This window comes from Corylus avellana, chromosome 4 (genome assembly GCF_965113065.1).
Source record: "Corylus avellana chromosome 4, dhCorAvel1.hap1.2, whole genome shotgun sequence".
NCBI classification, from domain to species: domain Eukaryota; kingdom Viridiplantae; phylum Streptophyta; class Magnoliopsida; order Fagales; family Betulaceae; genus Corylus; species Corylus avellana.
In genome coordinates, this window is record NC_142493.1 from 9,215,959 (window position 1) to 9,241,095 (window position 25,137).

General features: G+C 33.8%; 1 protein-coding gene and 2 pseudogenes across 1 annotated transcript; all 3 read left to right on the plus strand.

The window, feature by feature from the left end:
• The first annotated feature begins 2,693 nt into the window (after positions 1-2,693).
• Positions 2,694-4,526, plus strand: LOC132178015 (uncharacterized). The gene has a single exon (XM_059590484.2). It carries the CDS (start codon positions 2,694-2,696, stop codon positions 4,524-4,526), a length of 1,833 nt encoding a protein of 610 aa, XP_059446467.2.
• A 9,707-nt stretch (positions 4,527-14,233) lies between these two features.
• Positions 14,234-16,486, plus strand: LOC148586250 (protein VACUOLELESS GAMETOPHYTES-like; annotated as a pseudogene).
• A 5,082-nt stretch (positions 16,487-21,568) lies between these two features.
• LOC148586251 (protein VACUOLELESS GAMETOPHYTES-like) lies at positions 21,569-23,744 on the plus strand (annotated as a pseudogene).
• Positions 23,745-25,137: the final 1,393 nt, after the last annotated feature.

Consider the following 25,137-nt stretch of genomic DNA (forward strand, 5'->3'; position numbering starts at 1 on the left):
AGTTAAATGGGGTAAAATTGACGGTCAACGGTTATGTGCAAGTCATATGCCATTTTAAATTTTTTTTCTTCCACTTTTGCCCTCATTTTAAATTGTTTTCATGTGTTAGATTAGGGTTTAGGAGGGTATAAGCGTCATTTTCTTAATTTGAAGTGTGGGCAAAGGTGAAAGGAAAAAATTTTAAATGGCACATGACTTGCAAATGACGGTTGACCGTCAATTTCAACCCATTTGACTAACGGAATTGGGCTTTTTGTCATAAGATGGTAGTTTAATGGGGTCAGGTGTCATAGTTGGTAGTTCATGCGGAGAAAATGCCAAAATACTGTAGTTCATGGGGGCAAAAAGTAATTACTCTCCACTTTTTTTAAAAGCTTAAGTTGATAGGAAGATATAAATTTTATCATTTAATTAATACTTTAACACTCCCCCTCACCTCACTTGTGGACTCGCTTCCTATTAATAAGTAAGGCCCAACACATAAAATATTTAATTTAAATGAGGATAAAGTGATTGAGTCAAGGTTCAAACTCAGATCATCTAGCTTTGATACAATGTTAAATCACCTTCCTTAACAAGAAAATCACCATCGTACTGCCGCTCAATAGCTGGCATGCGCCGCTCAAGCATTTGGCACCCCCAAGCCACCGGCGCCGCCTCGACGACCCAGTTTCTTCCAATTCACCTTGTCATTTAAATGAAATATTTAATGTGTTAGGCCCCACCTATTAAAAGGAAGTTTGAGCCCACATATGAGAGAGAGAGGTGCTCAAAAGTTTGTAAGTTTTTCATTTTGTAGAAGAAAAATTTGTAATGAATTCATTATATCCTTCATTTCATTTGGTTCGTGGATTGAGTATTCCATTAGGAAAATGAATAGCTATTACTAGGAATAGAGGAAAGTGGAATGAAATAGTTATTCCTATTCCTTAGTTTAGTAACAACATATGTATTATAATTGGAGTTAAACCAAAATTACCAAAAACCCCACCCTTCTTTTTAAAAAAAACAAAAAAAAAAAACAAAAACAAAACAAAAAAGAAGGGTAGGGTTTTTGGTAATTTTGGTTTTAACTCGTTTTTTTTTTTAAAAAAATAAAAAACAAATTTTAGGGTTAAAATAAAATAAAAAATAATAAGTATTTTTTGGAAATCTATTTCATTCCATAAGGAATAACTATTCCACTCATTTTTTTAGTGGAATAGCTATTCCTTTGTGTATGAGATTAGTCATTCCCATAGGAATAACTATTCCCAGGAATAGCCCCTATCAAACAAATGAATGACTATTTTATAGGAATAGCTATTCTATTCCAAGAGTCTATTCCATAAACCAAACGGGATCCTATATTGGAAAAATGGTTTCATACAATATCTGCATTAATTCATATACACAGTATTGTGATCATGTAGAGCTTGTGTTGGCATTTTTTTTTTTTTTTCTAAACAAATAAGGAAAGGGTTACAGGGCGGCCGAAGGATGACAAATCAAGCTTCAAAGAAATAAGATCTGAGACCCATGACAAATCTGAACAAAAAAACCATTGCCGTGGCTCGGAGGGGGCGATGGAATGTCAGAGGTTATGCTGGAGTTGTGATTTTTGGATGAGATTGGATAAATCGCACAAGACGACGGATAAGACCTCAAAAGAGGTGGAAATAACCGGAGAAAATAAATCACCGGTGAGAAGCAACATGGTGAGAGATGAAAGAGGGATAGAAGAGGGGAGGAGAGGAGGGAAGAACAAGTTCTTCCCTCCTCCTCAGGCTTTTTTCCTTTCTTGCTCTCTGACGGCGCTAGAGAGAAAAGAAAGAAAACCTAACTGCCTTTTTTACCAATGGCCACTAGCTTGTGTTGACATTCAATACGCAATGCAATTGAATTTAGGACTTGAAGATAGATAGTGAACAGTATCATTAGGACTTGGAGATAGGAAAGTTGTGTAAATAGCTTGTGAGTCAAAGAACTTAAAACCGTGATTTTTTTGTTTTTTTAATGAAGTCGAATAAAATAAAAGGTCGAACTTAAAAGGGAATTATAGGATTGTGAAAAGAAATAAGCAAACAAAATTATAATATTCTTTTCCCTCCTCACAAGATACATGTATGTACTTTCGTAGATTGAAAGTTAATTAGAAGTTAGAATCTATTACGTACTTCATATCCAAGTGATTTCTTTTTTTTTCTTCTTCAACTAGAAAGAAGTTAATTCGCACAAAATAGTAGGCTTTAGTGGGCCATGCAAATCTTTTGTTCTTTCCACCAAGGAAGTAATTACTTGACCTAGAGGATTGGAATTCTGCCAAATGCAAGTCTCTTGCTTTTGCCCCTACAATCACAATTCTCAAAAAGGTGATAGAACATATATACCTTACCAATTAAACTATAGTTTGACCCAATCTTACAAAGCAAGCAAATCTTTTGCTTGCGTTGTTTGTAGGCAACTGAACACCATTTGACTTGGGAATTATAAGGACTTGGTGTTATTCCAAAGATTAGAACTAAGTAGAAATCTTGACCAATTTTCCTCTCCCACAACAACACAAAACAGCTAGGCTTATATATATGTTTTTTTTTGGCACCCACTAGTGTTCGCATTTCCTTTCACAAATCCGAATACTATAAATTTCTCTCTTGTGTGGGTGTGTAAGAATTAAAGGGATCTGAATAAGAGAGATGGAAATTCTAATAGGGATGGAAATTCAACGAGTTATAGAACAAATCTTCTCGGAACTGTCCGTGCAGCGAACAGTGGTGGAAAATGATGGTGATGAGAAAGTTGTTTGTAACACTTGCCGGAAACCGATATCGGGTCGGGCTTTCACATTCAGGAGTAGACATCTCTTTCATTTAACGTGCCTCAATTCACCCATCAACTGCAAAGACTTTGTTTCTCACTACGGAAAAGGGCACGATCGATTGATCTTCACAAAAGAACATAAAGCTGATGGCAAGGAGGACGTTGTTTGCAACGGCTGCGAGAAGCCAGCATTGGGTCCCGGATTCAAATGCTCCACCTTGGAATGCAACTTGTTCCTTCATGAATCATGTGTCAAGCTGCCTCTCAAGATACAACACCCCTTCCACCCAAACCACGCCCTTGATCGTATGATGCCAAAGAAGAAACATTGTACTGTTTGCGGTAAAAGCTGCAATACATATGTCTTCTACAGTTGTGGAGAGTGCGATTTCAATCTTGATATAGCATGTGCCACCACCTTGCGAATTAATTGTACTCACGACTGCAAACACACATTCATCTATTTGTTTAACAAAGTTCAATTCACTTGTCAAGCTTGTGGTGAAGAATGCAAGGACTTAGCTTCCCTATGTACCACCTGTCAACTCTTGATTCACGGCAAATGTGCCCGATTTTCATGCATCATCAAGATTACAAGGCATGATCACTCCCTCACTCTCACCTATTCTCTTCGTCAACTCAAAGAGCCCTTGGACAACAACGTATTCTGTAAACTTCGCTATCAAAAGGTGAAAACAGAGTATGCAGCCTATTGTTGTCAGAAATGTGATTACGTGGCCCACTTGGATTGTGCATTGGAAGATGAAGAAAGTGCATTTCTCAAGTTGGTGCATGAATCTGTTGATTTAGCAACTAACGCTATGTTGGTTGAAGTGGCTGGAAAGATAAAACATTTTAGTCATGATCAACATCATTTAATTCTTAGCAACGAGGAGCTCATGGGTGATAAGCTTTGTGATGGTTGTATGAAATTAATATCTACACCATTTTACAGTTGTACGCAATGCAACTTCTTCTTGCACATTAGATGTGCTCAACTACCAAAAAGGAAGCGATACCAACATCATGATCACCCGCTCACCCTCAACTCACAAGGACCTCTCATTGGTGGCTTGTTTCGTTGTCATGCTTGTGATAATGTCCGCCATGGCTTCACCTATACATGTGACATGTGTAGGTGTGAGTTATACCTTGACGTTCATTGTTGTTCAATTCTAGAAACTCTCAAACATGAAGGTCACCAACACTCCCTCTTCCTTGCAATTAATTCTAATCAAAGATGCCATGTTTGTAATTGCTCTTCTAGTGAGAAACCTGGCATATTTATATGCATTGAGTGTGATTTCGCATTGGGTTTCGAATGTGCAACTCTTCCGCTTGTAGCTAGGCAGGAACATTATGACGATCATCTCCTCAAGCTCACCTATATTGCTGAAAAACATTGCGGAGAATACTATTGCCTAATTTGTGAAAAGGAAAGATATCCAAATCACTGGTTCTATTATTGTGCAATATGTGACTTTTCTGCTCATTCCGAGTGTGTTCTCGGAAAATATCCATACGTGAAGTTTGGAAGTACTTTCATGGTAAAAAATGATCACCAACATCCTCTCACTTTTGTTCCAAAGACCGAGTCGTCTCTTCCATGTGATGCTTGCGGTAAGAATTTCGATGGCTTGGCCCTAGAATGCGCTCAATGCAAATTCAATATCCACTACTTTCATTCTTGTCTCAAAGAAATAACTAACAAAGTCACTTCGAAGTAATGATTGGAGAAAGTCAGCAATATGGCCTTAGACTCACCCAAGGCACATAGATTTCGGAGTTTATTAGCTAATGGGACTTTATCTCTCTACCGAAAGGTTTGGTTATATTATTAATTATTAAGTTCATGAAAATAGAGTTTCGTCAAAAACTTGTCAATATATGTATTGTATATTGTGCTTATACATATTGAGTTTGTTGATGTATGATAATATTAATGGGAATTAATGATGTTTCTCTTAGAATGTTTAACTGCCCGCGGGAAGGTTCTCTATATTGTGAATGTTGCTTCAAAATAGTGTTCACTTACACGTGAGCAATGATGATTTACACCTTTGATTACTTTGTGTTCAAGTTAAAGTTTATCTTTTATTTTTTATTTTTTATTTTTTTTATTTTTAATTTAGAACCCTAGTCTGTATGAGAATTTCTATTTCTGACATAACTGATTTTTTTTCTCTGTCATGTGGTTAAAAAAAAAAAAAACAAAGAAAATCGAACTCTTGGATATGTAGCCAAAGACGCCATTGTATTATAAAGTTTCTTAAATTTTTTTTTTTCTATTCATAGCAATCAAAATGAGATGAAGGGAGTTGTGATGTTTTTAGTGTTAATAGAACAATACTGATTATGACACTTAGACCTAGTTTATTTAAAGAGTAGAGTCTTGTATATAATCATTTTATCTTTACAGTTGACGTGGTCACCATAGCATTCGGTGCACATAAAATATTTTGCCCATATTTAGAGATTGGTGTTAATATTTTGTCAATATTTTTTCCATATCATTTTACAAATAAATCATTAAATTTGTGGATTTATGTGGATCCCACATAAGTCAATAATAAACCCTACAAATCTAACTAATGGGTGCTCTATTGAATTTGTAAGAGAATATGAAAAAAAAAATATATATATATATATATATCGACACTAACCATTTCTCATAACATTACTCATATTTAAATTAACCTTTGACACCCATGTGCATAGTTTTGGCACTTCAAAAATAAAAAATTAAAAAAAAAAAAACCCTCATATTTTTGGTGTAATAAAAGCATGTAAGCAGTGGCAAAACTACATAGTGGAGTCCCCATGGATAATGGAAAATGATAAATGTACGATTTAAACTCAACTTTGGCCCGACTTTTCTCTTAAGTTTAAGAAAAAAATAAAATAAAACTGCTTGTAGAGGAGAAAAAGAGCCTTAAACTAGAGAAAAAGATATTTGGTCTAGAAATTGAGCCAAAATTGAGTTTAACTTGTAGCTGTATCACACCTCATGAGTAATTAAGGTCAATTAACTATATATATTTATCATTAACATTCATGTCAAACAGTACTAAAAATAGTTGTGCTAAAATGTGGTAACACACCATCGTGTTAAGAGCTTAAAAAACACTTTCAATATCTATAAAGTTGTGCAAAGCAAAAATGGTCCAATCGGGAAAAAAGCTCAAAAAACTTCACTAAAAATATCTAACACACGTATTGAACATTGAACACACAAGAAGACACATTGATGGTGCCTAAACAAATGAACAGAACTCTAGGGAATTTTTTTTATTTTTTATTTATTTTTAACAACACTAATTACACGTCTATACTCTATATATGTAACATATTTTTCCTCCAATAACTTGTAAATTTTAATCTATTATACAGAAAGTCTCAGTAGTCCTGATGTCAAATTCAGGTCATGGTCCTATTCATGGCCAGCCAATAACAAGCTATTGTTATTGGACGAAAAGAAGAAGAAGCTATTAAATTTTTTAAATAAGTGAAAGTCCCTATAATTTGAACTTCTTGTACTGCTGGATATAAAACATGAAGCATGGACTATACAATTAATTAATCGATTAATCTACCGTTAATTTTCTGAATTATCAGTGAGAAATAGTGCATAATAATGATATTTGTATCAAACCAATTCTAAAGTTATCAAATTGGCTCACAAACTTTAAAGGCATAAAAATGAGAACAATAATTTTATTTAATAGATTAATATATGACAGCTATAAAACTGAAATGATGTGGCAGTGATAGTTATCATTTAGATCAACAATAGCATGTCAAAAGAAAAATCAATGCCTAATTTTCACTACGACTTAGAATGAGTCGTATAACAATCTACTAAATAACATTTATCAAATGAAAATAAAGTATAATTGTTTTTTTAAAAAAAAAAATTAAAAGTTGAAGAAAAAAAAAATAGAACTTAATTAAAAGAAAAATTATGAAGAGCAATCTAAAAATCACATTTGTATCCCATAATTATCTCACAATATTTCTTATGTGGCAAGTGGATCTCTACAAAACATGAAGTAAGGGCTAAACGTACAATTAATCTACTAATCTACGATCAATCTGCAGAAATATATATGAGTAAGAAATAGTGCATAATGATATTTGTATGAAACTAATTCGATAGTTATCAAAAAGGCTCAAAATCGCAAACTTTAAATGAATAATCTAATTTCCCTCATAATAAACAAATGACACTGTATCACAAAAAATGAAAAAAAAAAAAAAAAAACCGAAAAAAAAAACAAATAAAATAGAAGTTGAAGATAAAAAATAGAATATAAAAGAAAAAAGTTAAGAATTGTGAAAATAAATAAGCAAATAAAAATATAATATACTTTCTCCTCCTCACAAAATATATATGTTTGCGTAGAAGTTGGAAGTTGGCATGTATTAGTTACTCCATATGCAAGTTATTTCTTTCTTTTTCTTTTTCTTCTACAACCGAAGAGAATTAAATTTGCACAAAATAGTGGACTTCAATAGGCCATGCAAATCTTTAACTTTTTCAGTAGCTGGAAAGTTACCATGTACAAAGGATTGGAATTAGGGCAATACAAATCTATGACAAATCTAAAAAAGGTAGCAGCTAGAATATATACATTACCACTTACCATGACAATCTTAAAAATTACCTTTAAATTTAAAAAAAAAATTCAAATTTTACCCCCTAATTTTTATTTTTATTTATTTTTTTAATTTTGCCCCCCCACCCCCCCCCCCCCCCTCTTCCCAAACTCTAATTGCTAGTTTTGCCCCTAAACATTATAGAATTGAATATTGGATAAAGCAAGAATAAGTAGTCCTAGAATAAGATATAGTAATTGTAGATTCTATTAGAATATAAATTAAATAATTAAATTTAACTCTTCCTATAAACTTAATCTTTTGAAATAAGTTGTGATTTAACATACAATATCAGAGATAAAGATCGTGAGTTCATACCTTACAAATCGGATGTCAAATTTAGTTTAAGAAATCCATTAAAAAAAGTATCATCTTTCCATTTCAAGGCCATCCAATAACAAGCCATTGATCTTACAAAAAAAATAAAAATAACAAGCCATTGTTACATACAAAAAAAATATAAAATAAAATAACAAGCAGCAATTGTTACTCCCAGAAAAGAACTTAAAACCGAGAATTTATTTATTTTTTTTTCATTTTAAAAAAAAAATGAACTTGAATAAAAATTAAAAAAAAAAATAGAATTGAAAGGGAAGTTTAGAATTGTGAAAAGAAATAAGCAAACAAAATTAGAACATCATTTTTCCTCCTCACAAGATATGTGATATGTGTACGTACGTAGATTGAAAGTTAATTAGAATTTAGAATCTATTACTTACTGCATGTACAAGTTATTTCTTTCTTTTCTTGTCCAACTAGAAAGAAACAATTACTTTGCACAAAAAAATAGGCTTTAGTGGTCCATGAAAATCTTTTGTTCTTTTCACCAAGGAAATTACTTGGCATAGAGGATTGGAATTCTGCCAAGTCTTTTGCTTTTGCCTCTACTATCCCAAAATCTAAAAAAGTTGACAAAATATATACCTTACCAATAAATCAAAATTAGAATATATACTTTCACCTCCTCAAAAGGTATATATGTTTGCTTAGCTTAAAAGACAGAAGTTGGAATTTATTACTTACTCCATATACAAGTTATTTCTTTCTTTTTCTTCTTCAACTAGAGTATGAAAAGAAGCAACTTTGTATAAAATAGTGGACTCCAATGGACCATGCAAATCTTTAGCTTTTCACATGAGAAGTTATTTGACACAAAGGATTCAATTTTTTCAATGCAAATCTTTAGCTTTCTTCACAAGATGGGATGTTACTTGGTACAAAGGATTGGAATTTGGGCAATACTATAAATCTATCTCAAATCTGAAAGAGATGGCAAAATATATACAAAGACAATTTGCTTGCCTTGTGGAAAGTGAAAGCCAAGTCGAGACTTTATCTTATTCCGAAGGTTTTTTTTTTAAAAATTAAAATTAAAAAAAGTATATAAAAGAGATCAATTATAACTATTTTATTTAAATGTAACCATAAATATTGCAGTTACTCGCAAGTAGGGGCTCAAAAGAAGGTGGACAGATAAAGACAAGTAGTATTCACTAAGTATAAATAAAATTATTTCCTCTCTAATTTGCATTCACCTACACCCAAATTTTTCTTTCATTCATTAATTAATACGAATGCATAGAATAAGCATAGCCTTTGAATGAAGCGTTGGTCATCCAGACCATTCATACGCTCTTGGCCTTTGAAATTGTTTTTTTTTTTTTTTTTCTAACCTTTTCCCAACTTTTAATAATGGGTAAAGTCCATGTACCTCTTCAAATTACCATTCAATTGACAATGTGCCTCCAAACTTTTAATTGTGACAATGTCCCCTCTAAACTACCAAAATATTGTCAATGTCCCTCCAATGCTAGCAAAAAGATAAAAATGTCGTTATATATTTCTCAATAAGATAAAAATACCTCTATAAATTCAAAAAATATAAAAAAAAATTATAATAATAATTTTTTAAAAAAGAAAATTGTAATTGAAAATAATTATTTATTTATTTAAAAAAAAACGATTTTTTTAAATGGACAATTTTATTTTTTTTTAAAAAAAAAGATATATTTTTTTTTTTAATTCTGTTTTAAAAAAAGAAAAAAAAAATTTAAAACGTAATTTTTTTTAAAAAAAAAAAAACGGAAGTTTTTTTATTTTTTAAAAATTATAAAATAAAAAACGAAAAAATTTCAATTTTTATAAAAAAATCGAAATTTTATAATTTTTTTTATTATTTTTAAATTCGGCCACTCCTTGGATTTTTTTTTTTTTTTTTTTTTTTTTTTTTTTAAATTTTACTAAGTGTAGTTTCGTCATTAGGGAGTCATTGACAATGTTTTTGTAGTTTTGATACATAGGACATTGTCAATAAGATGATAATTTGAGGAAGATATTTAGACTTTTTTCTTTAATAATCATTGCGATAGATCAAGGAGCAATACATATGAAAGGGTTTACTAAATAGCATTTATGAAATAAAAATAAAACAGAATTTTTTTCTAAAAAACTAGAATTTGAAGAAAATTAAAAGAAAATAGAAACTTAATTAGTAAAAAAATTAAGAATTGTGAAAAGAAAGAAGCAATCAAAATTAGAATATCATTTTCTCTCCTCACAAGATAATGATTAGGTAGCTTATAACTTACTCCATAAACAAGTTATATCTTTTATTTTGCTTTCAATGGACCGTGAAAAATCTTTACCTATTGTCACCTCGGAAGTTACTTGGCAGAATGGAATTGAGGCAATGCAAGAATATCAAAAAGCAGAAAGATGTGGCAGAATATATATATACCGGTACTTGATAATTACGAAAAACACAATTAATTTGTTTGCTCGTCTTCACCAATATTTTGCCTCCACTCCACTCCACAACACAAATCCCATTACTAACCACTTGTCCTTTGTGTGAGCGTGTAAGTGTCGGACCGGATCCTAACTAACACACAGATGGAGATGGAGCAAGCCTTGGAACATTTTCTAAGACGTGTCTGGTACAATTCAGCCTTGGATGTAAGTGAGGTGAGAAATGATGATAAAGTTGTTTGTGTGGTGTGCCAAAAACCGATATTAGGTCCCGCTTTTGAACACCAGTATAAAAACCTCTGGTGTCATTTACCATGCCTCAATGCACCCACCAATTACAAAGCCCTTCTTTTTCACATCGGGTTTGAGCATGATCGCTTGATCTTCACTGAAGAAGTGAAAAGTGATAGCAAGGAAGACGTTGTTTGCTTGGGGTGCGAGAAGCTAGTTTTGGGTCCTGGATACAAATGTTCCACCTCCAATTGCAATTTACTTCTCCGTCCATCATGCATTGAGCTGTCTTATGAGATACAACAACACCCCTTCCACCCAAACCACACCCTTGTTCTTGTGGAGCCAGATTACAGATATTGTAATGTTTGCGGTAAAAACTGCAATAGATACCCCTTCTACCGTTGCAATGAGTGCAATTTTAATCTCACTACAAGAAATTTATTCATCAAGGGCGACTTACTAGGGGCAATTACAAAGTCGCCCCTAATACTCAACTATTATGGGCGACTTTTGAAAATCGCCCGTAATAGTTAAGTATTAGCATCCACAACAAAGTGGACGTTAATAGCCGACCGAAAAGATGAATATTAGCGTCCACTCTAATCACTCGACCCTAATATACACGCGGGAATTATTCAAGAGGCGGGAAAAATATAAGCGGCCAAAAAAAACTTTTAGCGTCAACAAACCAACGCTAAAAGCTGGCAAAAAATAAAAAATAAAAAATAAAAAAAATCAAATAAAAGATCGATAGCGCCCACTATGAGAGTGGATGCTAATACTTAAGTATTGGGGTCCATTTTAGTGGACCCTAAAGATTAGGTAGAAAAATAAAAAAATAAATTAAAAAAATAAAATAAAATTGTTGCCCAATAGCGTCCACTAAAAGTGGACGCTGAAGACCCATTATTCGAAGTGGGCGCTAATACTTAAGTATTAAGGCCCACTTTAGTGGACCAAAACATTAGGTAGAAAAATAAAAAAATAAAAATAAAATAAAAATAAAATAGATGCCCTATAGCATCCACTAAAAATCGACGCTAAAGATCCATTATTAGCGTCCACTTTAAAGATTAGGTAGAAAAATAAAAAATAAAATAGATGCCCAATAGCGTCCACTTTTAGTGGACGCTGAAGTCCCATTATTAGTGCTAATACTTGAGTATTAGGGTCCACTTTAGTGGACCTTAAAGATTTGATAGACAAATAAAAATAAAAATTAAAAAAAAATAAAATTGATGCCCAATAGCGTCCACTAACAGTGGACGCTGAAGACCCATTATTCAAAGTGGACGCTAATACTTAATTATTAGGGTCCACTTTAACGGACCCTAAACATTAGGTAGAAAAAAAAAATAAAGAAAGAAAAAAAAAATTGATGCCCAATAGCGTCCACTAAAAGTGGACGCTGAAGACCCATTATTCAAAGTGGACGCTAATACTTAAGTATTAGGGTCCACTTTAGTGGACCCTAAACATTAGGTAGAAAAATTTAAAAAAAAAAAAAAAAATTAAAAAAAAAAAAATTGATGCCCAATAGCGTCCACTAAAAGTGGACGCTGAAGACCCATTATTAGCGTCCACTTTGAAAGTGGATGCTAATACTTAAGTATTATGGTCCACTTTAAAAATTAGGAAAAAAAATAAAAAATAAAAATAAAATAGATGCCCAATAGCGTCCACCCATTATTAGTGTCCACTTTCAAAGTCGATGCTAATACTTAAGTATTAGGGTTCACTTTAAAGATTAGGTAGAAAAATTAAAAAAAAAAAAAAAAAATAGATGCCCAATAGCGTCCCCTAAAAGTGGACGCTGAAGACCCATTATTAGCGTCCACTTTAGTGGACCCTAAAGATTAGATAGAAAAATTAAAATAAAATAAAATTGATGCCCAATACCGTCCACTAAAAGTGGACGCTAATACTTAAGTATTTTTTAGTGGACCCTAAACATTAGGTAGAAAAATAAATAAAAAAATAAAACAAAATAGATGCCCTATAGCGTCCACTAAAAGTGAACGCTAAAGACCCATTATTAGCGTCTACTTTGAAAGTGGACGCTAATACTTAAGTATTAGGGTCCACTTTAGTGGACCCTAAAGACTAGGTAGAAAAATAAGTAAATAAATAAAATAGATGCCCAATAGCGTCCACTAAAGTGGACACTGAAGATTCATTATTAGCGTTCACTTTGCAATTGGACGTTGAAAAGTGAGTATTAGAGTGGACGCTAAAGAACTTGTAAAAAAATAAAAATAAATAAAATCCAAGCTCAATAGCGTCCACTCAAAGTGGACGCTGAAAGTATATTATTAGCGTCCACTTTGAAAGTAGACGCTAAAAAGTGAGTATTAGCGTCCACTATAGTGGACGCTAAAGACCTTGTAAAAAAATAAATAAATAAATAAAAACAAATAAAACTAGAAGATTATAGGTTCAATTGAACATCTAAAAATGATAAAATGTCTTTTATATCGTCAAAACTTTTATAAAATTAGAAATTTTGTCTTAATTTGAAATTAAAACTTTTATAAAATTAAAATTAATTTTTCATTTTAGAAAATGAAAAATTAAACTCTAATAAAAAATGAAAAATTAGTTCGATCGAACATTCAGTTCAACTCTAAGCATTTTATATTATATTAGTGTATTAGTTATATTGATCGTGATACAATTAATAGAATTTGACATGATTGAAAGTTCAATCGAACATCTGATAAGATCAATTCTGATCGATACTAGTACATTAGTCTGATCGATCGTAATGCGATCAAATGATCTATTAAACTCTTTGGATTTTGTATTATCTTTATATATTAGTTAAATCAATAGTGACAAGTTCAAGAAAATTTCACCCTTCGAACATCGAATTTGATGCAATATCCTCCTCCATTCGGGTTTGGCGTTAAAATGTTAAATTACTATATATCTTAAAAATTTAAGCTAATAATTAATTATAAGATAAATATCACATTAATGATCTTTTATACAAAAAAATTTATTAACTTTAAATTTGTAGTTAATATTTTAATAATAAAAACATATTTAATATTTGACTCATCGAACATATAATTTGATGCAATATCTCCTTCTATTAGGATTTGGCATTAAAATATTATTTCCCAAAAATTTACCTCTGATAGTATGTCATTATTTATTTTATATAAATTATCAGATATTTGATCGATCGTGATAGGATCAAATGATCGATCAAACTTCAAACAAATTAAAGGTTCGTTCAAACATCCGTTTGGTCCTAGTGGTCGCTAAAAGTCCAAAAGTCGACGTTGTTGTTAACAGTGTCCACTTTAGGACTTTTAGCGTCCACTCGAAGTCGCCCCTAAAGACCTAAATTCTTGTAGTGTCTTGATATCACGTGTGCCGCCACCTGCCCGCAAATTAATAACATTGACGACTGCCAACATGTATTCATCCCTCCTTTCGGAAGAACCAATTCACTTGTAGCACTTGTGGTGAGGAAGCCAAGGAGTTACCCTCATTATGTAGCATCTATCAACTTTTGATTCACAGTAAATGGACTCGATTTCCACACATCATCTCAATTTTAAAACATCATCACTCTCTCCCTCTCACCTATTCTCTTGGTCAAGTAAAAGAGCGCTTGGACAACAGCATATTCTGTAGACTTTGCTATCAAAAGGTGAAAACAGAGTATGCAGCCTATTATTGTCAAGAATGTGGTTACGTGGCTCACTTGGAATGTGCATTTGAAGATGGAGAAAGTGAAATTCTCATGTTCTTGCCTAGGTTATCCGATGATTAAGTGACTGATGTTATGGAGGTTGAAGGAGTGACGCAAATACAACATTTTAGCCATCAACATGATTTAATTATTGGCAATGAGGAGCTCGCGGATGTTAAGTTTTGTGATGGTTGTATGGAATTCATCTCCACCCCGTTTTACAGTTGTACGCACTACAACTTCTTTCTCCACAGTAGATGTGCTCAGCTACCAAGAAAGAAGCAACACATACACCAGCTCACCCTCATCTCACAGGTGTCTTACAATAATGGATTGTTCAGTTGTGATGCTTATAGAAGTCAGCACCATGGCATTGCTTATAGATGTGACGGGTGTAATTTCGACCTTGACCTTCAATGTTGTTCAATTTCAAAAACCTTGAAACTTGAAGGTCATCAACACTCCCTCTTCCTTGCTATTAATTCTAATAAAAGATGTCACGTTTGCAATGCCACATATCACAGTAAACAAGCTGGCAAGTTTGTATGCACTAGTTGCGATTTTGCCATGGATCTTGAATGTGCAATGTTGTGCAAAAATCTACCCAAATTAATAGGTAAATAATTGTACGTTTTACCTGCAAGTGCACAAGGTCAACATAGTAGTATATAGTGCAACTACAAGATCATTCCCACAAGGATTGCTGAATTTATGTTTAAAAATAGATTCCTTAAGCAAAAGCAAAACAAGGATTGATTGTGGAAGTGATGATAATAAAGGGTAGGGCTTTGATATCCACCACTAATTATATTTAGCTAATATAACAATATGCCAATGCTTTGATCAAGTTACGCATATCTAATGTTTGTCAACCTTAGGGCATGTCGTATACTCCTAAGGCTATAGATTTCCCTAAGCAACAAGTTAGGCATGGCGTATACTCTAACTCTTTTCATTCCTAAGAGATTTAGCATGATTTCTACTAAGTTGTTCCTTAGGAAGGCATATATTCTATGAAAATTGACAAACACACGAGGCTTAGGGCATGGCATATACTCCCGGTTCCCCATGTTGATTAACCTAAGAACCCGGCGTAGATTTCTTTTGTTACTTATGTTAAACCCAGGACTCGGCCATTCAAATTGATTTAACTAACTAGTCCGTACCACATGCATATGTTGATCAAGCACACACATATGAGGAATTCATGCAAGCAGGTATTAATCAAGTTAAGTAGCACAACAAGATTATCACAAAGGCGCCAATATTGAAATACTAACAAAACATAACTAGGGCTTCAATCAAGCTTTACTAATTAAATTAGCTACACATAAAGTTGATGTTAAACATCTTCATAAAATAAAATAAAAGAAAGGGAAAGAATAAACCCAAGAATTGAACTTGAAGAGCTCATCTTCTTCTCCTTACAAAGTCTATATATTCTAGAGGCTTAAAGGTCTATTTATAGGCTTTAGAAGTCCTAGACAAAGTAGTAAACCTAGGGATTTCGTAGGGTTTTGAGACCTATTACAAATTGGAGTTGGAAAACCCTAATATGGAAATAATGTCAATCCAGCCGCCACTTGATAAGTCTCCTGCGCCCGGGTGCGTTCGATCGTAGCCCGTGTGCGCTCGATCGCAGGTCTGCGATCGTTCCTTCTTCTAGCAAGCGCTCGATCGCTCCTGGCCTGTTCGATGCTGTGTCCTCTCGGGTATTGCGCTCAATCGCAGGTACCCTGTGATTGATCGCAGTACCAGGGAGCTACAATTGTCTCCATTTTCTCTTTTGAGCTCAAATCACCTAGTTTTATTTCATTTTCTTCCAAAAGCCTGTAAAAGTATGAAAAACACAAAAAGAAATTAAAATGACCTAATTAATTAAAATCAAAGGATTAAAACATGCAAGTTAAGGGCTGAAAATATGAATATTTTAGCACTTATCATGCAACTCTTCCTCTCATAGCTAGGCACATATATGACGATCATCTCTTCAAGCTCACCTACACTGATGAAGATCATTGTGAATAATTCTATTGTCTAATTTGCGAAAAAAAGAGAGATCTAAATCAATGGTTTTATTATTGTGCAGAATGCGACTTCCCTGCTCATTCCCAATGCATTTTAGGAATATATCTATAAATTAAGTTTAGAAGTACTTTCGCAATCAAAGATGATCATCAATACCCTCTCACTTTTGTCTCAAAGACTAAGTCTTCACCTCCATGCGATTCTTGCGGTAAGACTTTCGATGGCCTGGCTGTAGAATGCAATCAATACAAATTTAATGTTCACTTCTCTAGTTTGTGTGTTAAAGAAATAACTAACAAAGTCACTTCAAAGTGGTGATTGGAAAGAGGCAGCAACATAGCCTTAAACTCACCCAAGGTATGGAGATTTCAAAGTTTATTAGTTATCAGTGAACTCTTTCTCTCTCCTAAGAGGTTTGGTTATAGCTTTAATTATTTTAAGAACTTGTCAATATGTATTGTATATTGTGCTTATGCATATGTAGTTTGTTGATGCATGGTATTAATGGGAATGATGTTTTTCACATAGCATGTTTAAGAAGAGGGTTCTCTTGATGGTCAATGTTGCTTCAAAATAGTATTCATATACGTCAATGACAATTCACACCTTTGAATATCATTTTCTTCTTTCTTTTTTTTTTTCCAATTTAAAACCCAAGTTTCTATGTCAACGTGGGATTCTGATTGCAGCAAGAAATAAGCAACACGAAGTGAATAATCCATAAAATGACCTCAATAATATGCTCGACAATCCTTCTAGGGACCATCTTCTCTTTCAAAAGATAACACCCTCAATATAAAGCGTTGTTCCAGAACTAGCCATAAGAATGAACTCCTACATCAGTATTTATGAAATTCCTTTGAATTTTATTTCACCAACAAATAGTACAATAAATCTAATAAATCTCCAGCTAAGAATTTTAGCTGATGATTAATGTTATTTAATAAATTGCTATCTAATTGTTATAGTAAAAGTCAACCATTTAAAATGAGGCGGTAAGTTTTACGGCCATGTCATGTCAATTACATGACAGTCGTATAACAGGCTATTAAAAAGTTTTACTCCTAGTTAATTATATATATCTTGATCATACCATGGTGCTCAGTCAGCATCTAGAAACTGGATTGTTCATGGCACATTATTGGTAATCCTATTTGAGAGTAACGTTTATTTGGATAAGTTTTGTGCTTAATCAAATTTAAAGTAATGCTAACCGTGTCAAAAATTGTTAGCCCTAATTTTACTAAAAAAATGTTAGCATACTGTTGACGTGCTTGACGGTACTATAGTAACGTCTTTTCCCTTTGTTGCATAATATGAAGCAAAATGAACACAACATTATTACAAACTCACATAAAAGAATGATTTTTTGCCCATGCACAAAGAAACATCCTCGTTTGATTACAAAAAGTGTGAGATGAAGCAAGCTTTGCCATTGCATCGCAACGGTAACAACCAGAGAGAAGCTAGAAAGGGCGAAAAAGAAAGGAAACCTGTCTAGGTTTAGTGAAAGCCACTAAAATAGGAAAATAGAAAAAAGAAAAACCAACAATACTAGTCTCTGTGGAGAATTCCTTTATCTCTACCGTTGCTCTCTCTTCTCTGTCATGTTAGCAGGACAGCTCATGAACCTCTGTGACGAGCATAGAGTACCGAGCAATAAATGGCAGCTACGTGCAGGAAGAAGATAAGCAGTATAAGGAGATCATCCAAGAGCCCAACTATTCCCAATATTCCTGTTGTACAGTTGATATATTATATCACCTTAATTCAGTTACCAAAACATGTCCACCACAAGAATTCAACAAATAAGATGTACAAGTAGCAACAACATACCTTCTGGAATAATGTCAACCGGGCTGACAATGTAGACAGCACTTAGTATCATCTGTACATAAGAAACAGGGTAAGAACCTGTCCTTGAAATACAAACTAAGATTTAAAGCTCTGGCTATTAACGAAATCAAACTGAAAATTTGAGATGGTTAGTCAATAAAAAACACAATAACGTTAATATTAGGGATAACTTCACTTAGACTCTTGAATTATCACACGATTCGACAAGCCTCAAAACTTCAAAACCTCTCAATTTAAACTCCTGAACTTTCAATTGTAGTCCATTTGAACCCCTTGATCCATCATATTTTAAACGTTAAAAGTGAGACAATGACGTTTATACCCCGAATTTTTTTATAAAATTCTAAATTTACCCTTAATTCCAAGAGTTCTAAAAAAACAAAATCAAATATATTTTGGTCTTTTTAGGTATTGTCGTTAGAAGTTAACGGCTAAATCTGATTTAGTAGTTCAAATTGACTGCAATTGAAAGTTCAGAGGTTCAAATTGAGAGGTTATAAAATTTGGAAGGCTTGTCAAATCTAGTGGTAATTCAGGGGTGTAAAGTGATGTTTTCCCTTAATATTATCAACCTAATGATTGGGAAATCCCAACCCCAAGTGAACAGCAAATTTATCACAAAGTTTGCCCTACTCACTTTGAAGAAACTTTCTGCCCCAGATAATGATGATGAGATGAAGACAACTCACCATAAGCTTCTCAAACAAGTAGAAGAGATTTCTCAATCTGGAGAAAAATCAAATGCCTCATTTGCCCTTCTAATGATTAGGGGTCTGCGCTTTGTTCTATAGCAGATACAGGTACCAGTTTCAAGTGTATTTTTATGCTTCTTTACTTCTTAATAGATCGAGTATGCTGGAATTTTTCTCTTAATGACATAAGTATTGGATGCTATGGACTTCAATTAATTCTTGCTACTTGCCAAATGCTTGGAAGCAGCTAAAGTGCTAATTGTGGTGGCAGTTGTGTCGGGCAATCTTCACGGGGCATGGTATGAGGAGGTGCTCTAACAGTTTGTAAGTTTTTCATTTTGTAAAAGCAAAAGATGTAAAGAATCATTATTTCCTTAATTTATTAAATTGGAAAATTGGTATTATAATATCTGCATTTCCTGTGCATGGTATTGTCATGTATAGTTTGTGCTGAAATTTAGTAACAGTTGTGTAATAGATAATTAACAGTATCATTAGGGCTTGGAGATGGCAAATTTAAGGTGTAAATTAATAGCTTGGGTATTTGTTTTCCTGGTACTTTTTTGGCTCTTGTTTACAGCAGAGTAATGCTACTCTTTTCACATTTTATACCAGTTATTGTGGCGTGTATTAAAGGGCTTCTCATATCAATTACTTAAAACATGCACACAATATCAACCGGTAATGGGTGTGAAAAGTAGCATTACTTGTTCGCTGCTACCTTATTGAATTTACAGAGAAGTTGAAAATGGAAATTGTGAAAGTTATGGCTCTATATTCTTAGAGCAGCAAATGGAGATTTGATCATAATATATATATCTCGTAAGGTTTAGCAGCATTTTCACAACGTTTTTCTATCAAGCCTCAGTAATACTGAAAGGTGTAAAAGGGTGAAAATGGAAAAGAAAAGAATTATTTGTTATATTTTCTCAAGAGACTAGAGATTTCTAAGGGATTCTGATGTAGATCGGAGTGTATTCCTATCCCATATGTTATTTTATGTTTTTGTCGTTTAAGTGTCGTGGCCGTCTGGACGGGCGCCGTCAGTTTGTTTATTTTTTAGCCAACTTTATGTTGTTATTTTATCAGGCTTAAAGTTTTAGAAGTCTTTATTTTGTTATTTTATTAGGTTTAGGGTTTTGAAAGTATTTATGTCATATTTTATCAGGTTTACAGTTTTGGGCTATAAATATATGCTTATAGCCTCTAGAGAAAAAGAGTTTATGTTGATTATTGATTTTGTTGAATAAGAAACCTCAGAGTTGAGCGTTCTTCTTTCTTTTCCTTCAAAACCAAAAGAGTATCTAGCTTTTGTCAACCTGGGGATTTCTTAGATCATTGATAGAATTAAGATCTAAAAGTATTTATCCGCTACTTATTGATGTTCTTCGTTATAGTCCACTAAGTCACGCTACATCAAATTCACTGAAAGGTCAGATGGGATAGAAAAAGAATAAAAAGGATGCAGTGTAATAGAAACACTTATAAACGGAAATAATAAGACGATCTGCCTGACGTTTGAGCATTGAAGTTTCTCAATAGAAGGTTTGGCTAGAAACGGATCCTCTCAATTTCAACTTTCTTAAAGAGTATCCATTTAGTGCAATTAAGAGAGTATATTTGTTGATTTCAAAAAAATAAAAATAAAAGTAGATAAATAAGAGGACGATATATTTGTCTAAAACATTTTGTCCAAAAAACAAATGGACAATATTATCTTCCAAAATGCACTAAATGGAGCCCGATTTCCCACCACCACTTATCTTCCACATCCCTCTTTTTCTGTTTTCTATGACCCAATGTTCTACTTTTTGACCACTTGGGTCAACTCCACTTGTAATGGAAGACCAATGATTCAAAACATATTGCCAGGAGCCAAGTAAACCTCACAAAGCACTCGGAAAGGGAAAGAAATTTGAAAGAAATTCATACTTATATAAGATCAAATAATGGTGCTTGATCTATAAGATCATCTTCTCTTACTTCTTCTTCTTGGTCGGGCACAAACGACTCAAAGTTACAAGTCAAAGAGTCGTGTTAGTGGAACCATTATATTTTCAGCATGCTCATGATCAGAGCTACTCGGAGCCACAACCCCCATCTATAAATTTAATCACACTCGAAAGAAATTAGGCAACAACCTCTTCGATTCTTTATTATTGTAAGGTTATGTCTTGTAATAGCCTTCATTAATGAGACTTCCTGCAGTCTTATCGAGGCTTTTCTTGATGGCCATTTACTCACTTTTCCTCACCATTTCTGTCTTTGGGTTGTCTGGCCAATGTAGTAGCAATCAGAAGTCCTTGTTGCTGCAACTTAAGAACAACCTTACATTCGATCTTACTATGTCCACAAAACTTGTTAAGTGGAATCGAAGTGTTGATTGCTGCTCTTAGGAAGGCATAACCTGTAATGAGGGACATGTTATTGGTCTCGACTTGACCAATGTATCCATCTCGGGAATACATGTTGCCAACATGTATTCATCCCCTTCTTTCAGAAGAACCAATTCACTTGTAGCGCTTGTGGTGAGGAAGCCAAGGAGTTACCCTCATTATGTAGCATCTGTCAACTCTTGATTCACAGTAAATGTGCTCGATTTTTATGTATCATCTCAATTTTAAAACATCATCACTCTCTCCCTCTCACCTATTCTCTTGGTCAAGTTAAAGAGCACTTGGACAACAGCATATTCTGTAGACTTTGCTATCAATAGGTGAAAATAAAGTATGCAACCTATTATTGTCAAGAATGTGGTTACGTGGCTCACTTGGAATGTGCATTTGAAGATGGAGAAAGTGAAATTCTCATGTTCTTGCCCAGGGTATCCGATGATTTAGTGACTGATGTTATGGAGGTTGAAGGAGTGACGCAAATACAACATTTTAGCCATCAGCATGATTTATTTATTGGCAATGAGGAGCTCACGGATGTTAAGTTTTGTGATGGTTGTATGGAATTCATCTCCACCTTGTTTTACAGTTGTACGCACTGCAACTTCTTTCTCCACAGTAGATGTGCTCAGCTACCAAGAAAGAAGCAACACATACTTCACCAACACCAGCTCACCCTCATCTCACAGGTGTCTTACAATAATGGATTGTTCAGTTGTGATGCTTGTAGAAATCAACGCCATGGCTTTGCTTATAGATGTGATGGGTGTAATTTCGACCTTCACCTTCAATGTTGTTCAATTTCAGAAACCTTGAAACATGAAGGTCATCAACACTCCCTCTTCCTTGCTAGTAATTCTAATAAAAGATGTCACGTTTGTAATGCCATTTATCACAGTAAACAAGCTAGCAAGTTTGTATGCACTAGTTGCGATTTTGCCATGGGTCTTGAATGTGCAATGTTGTGCAAAAATCTACCTAAATTAATAGGTGAATAATTGTACGTTTTATCTGCAAGTGCACAAGGTCAACATAGTAGTATATAGTGTAAGTACAAGATCATTCCCACGAGGATTGCTGAATTTATGTTTAAAAATAGATTCCTTAAGCAAAAGTAAAACAAGGATTGATTGTTGAAGTGATGATATTTGGCTAATTATATTTGGCTACTATAACAATATGCCAATGCTTTGATCAAGTTTTGCATATCTAATGTTTGTCAACCTTAGGGCATGTTGTATACTCCTAAGGCTATAGATTTCCCTAAGCAACAAGTTAGGCATGGCGTATACTCTAACTCTTTTCATTCCTAAGGGATTTAGCATGATTTATACTAAGTTGTTCCTTTGGAAGGCATATATTCTATGAAAATCGACAAACACACGAGGCCTAGGGCAAGGCATATACTCCCAGTTCCCCATGTTGATTAACCTAAGAACCCGGCGTGGATTTCTTTTGTTACTTACGTTAAACTCAGGACTCGGCCATCCAAATTGATTTAACTAACTAATCCGTACCTTATGCATATGTTGATCAGGCACACACATATGAGGAATTCATGCAAGTAGGTATTAATCAAGTTAAATAGCACAACAAGATCATCACAAAGGCACCAATATTGAAATATTAACAAAACACAACTAGGGCATCAATCAAGCCCTACTAATTAAATTAGCTACACATAAAGTTGATGTTAAACATCTTTATAAAATAAAATAAAAGAAAGGGAAAGAATAAACCCGAGACTTGAACTTAAAGAGCTCCTATTCTTCTCCTTACAAAGTCTATCTATTCTAGAGGCTTAAGGGTCTATTTATAGGCTTTAGAAGTCCTAGACAAAGTAGTAAACTTAAGGATTTCGTAGGGTTTTGAGACCTATTACAAATTGGAGTTGGAAAACCCTAATATGGAAATAATGTCAATCCAGCCACCACTTGATAAGTCTCATGCGCACGGGTGCGCTCGATCGCAGCCCGTCTGCGCTCGATCGCAGGTTTGCGATCGTTCCTTCTTCTGGCTTGCGCTCGATCGCAGGTACCCTGCGATTGGTCGCAATAACAGGGAGCTACAATTGTCTCCATTTTCTCTTTTGAGCTCAAATCACCTAGTTTTACTTCATTTTTCTTCCAAAAGCCTGTAAAAGTATGAAAAACACAAAAAGAAATTAAAATGGCCTAATTAAGTAAAACCAAAGGATTAAAACATGCAAGTTAAGGGCTGAAAATATGAATATTTTAGCACTTATCATGCAACTCTTCCTTTCATAGCTAGGCACATATATGATGATCATCTCTTCAAGCTCAACTACACTGATGAAGATCATTGTGAAGAATACTATTGTCTAATTTGCGAAAAAAAAAAAAAAGAGATCTAAATCAATGGTTTTATTATTGTGCAGAATGCGACTTCCCTGCTCATTCCCAATGCATTTTAGGAATATAACTATAAATTAAGTTTAGAAGTACTTTCGCAATCAAAGATGATCATCAATACCCTCTCACTTTTGTCTCAAAGACTAAGTCTTCACCTCCACGTGATTCTTGTGGTAAGACTTTCGATGGCCTGGCTGTAGAATGCACTCAATACAAATTTAATGTTCACTTCTCTACTTTTGTGTGTCAAAGAAATAACTAACAAAGTCACTTCAAAGTGGTGATTGGAAAGAGGCAGCAACATAGCCTTAAACTCACCCAAGGTATGGAGATTTCAAAGTTTATTAGTTATCAGTGAACTCTTTCTCTCTCCTAAGAGGTTTGGTTATAGCTTTAATTATTTTAAGAACTTGTCAATATGTATTGTATATTGTGCTTATGCATATGCATATGCAGTTTGTTGATGCATGGTATTAATGGGAATAATGTTTTTCACATAGCATGTTTAAGAAGAGGGTTCTCTTGATGGCCAATGTTGCTTCAAAATAGTGTTCATATATGTCAATGACAATTCACACCTTTGAATATCATTTTTTTTTTTCCAATTTAAAACCCAAGTTTCTATGTCAACGTGGGATTCTGATTGCAGAAAGAAATAAGCAACACGAAGTGAATAATCCATAAAATGACCTCAATAATATGCTCGACAATCCTTCCAGGGACCATCTTCTCTTTCAAAAGATAACACCCTCAATATAAAGCGTTGTTCCAGAACTAGCCATAAGAATGAACTCCTACATCAGTATTTATGAAACTGGATTGTTCATGGCACATTATTGGTAACCCTATTTGAGAGTAACGTTTATTTGGATAAGTTTTGTGCTTAATCAAATTTAAAGTAATGCTAACCGTGTCAAAAATTGTTAGCCCTAATTTTACTGTAAAAATGTTAGCATACTGTTGACGTGCTCGACGGTACTATAGTAACGTCTTTTCCCTTTGCTGCATAATATAAAGCAAAATGAACACAACATTATTACAAACTCACATAAAAGAATGATTTTTTGCCCATGCACAAAGAAACATCCACGTTTGATTGCAAAAAGTGTGAGATGAAGCAAGCTTTGCCATTGCATTGCAACGGTAACAACCAGAGAGAAGCTAGAAAGGGCGAAAAAGAAAGGAAACCTATCTAGGTTTAGTGAAGGCCACTAAAATCGAAAAAGAGAAAAAAGAAAAACCAACAATACTGGTCTCTGTGGAGAATTCCTTTATCTCTACCGTTGCACTCTCTTCTCTTTCATGTTAGCAGGACAGCTCATGAACCTCTGTGACAAGCATAGAGTACCGAGCGATAAATGGCAGCAACGCGCAGGAAGAAGATAAGCAGTATAAGGAGATCATCCAAGAGCCCAACTATTCCCAATATTCCTGTTGTACAGTTGATATATTATATCACCTTTATTCAGTTACCAAAACATGTCCACCACAAGAATTCAACAAATAAGATGTACAAGTAGCAACAACATACCTTCTGGAATAATGTCAACTGAGCTGACAATGTAGACAGCACTTAGTATCATCTGTACATAAGAAACAGGGTAAGAACCTGTCCTTGAAATACAAACTAAGATTTAAAGCTCAGGCTATTAATG

Excerpts from the sequence above, each read along its gene's own strand:
- LOC132178015 (XM_059590484.2), top strand. The coding sequence starts at position 2,694 with ATGGAAATTCAACGAGTTATAGAACAAATCTTCTCGGAACTGTCCGTG.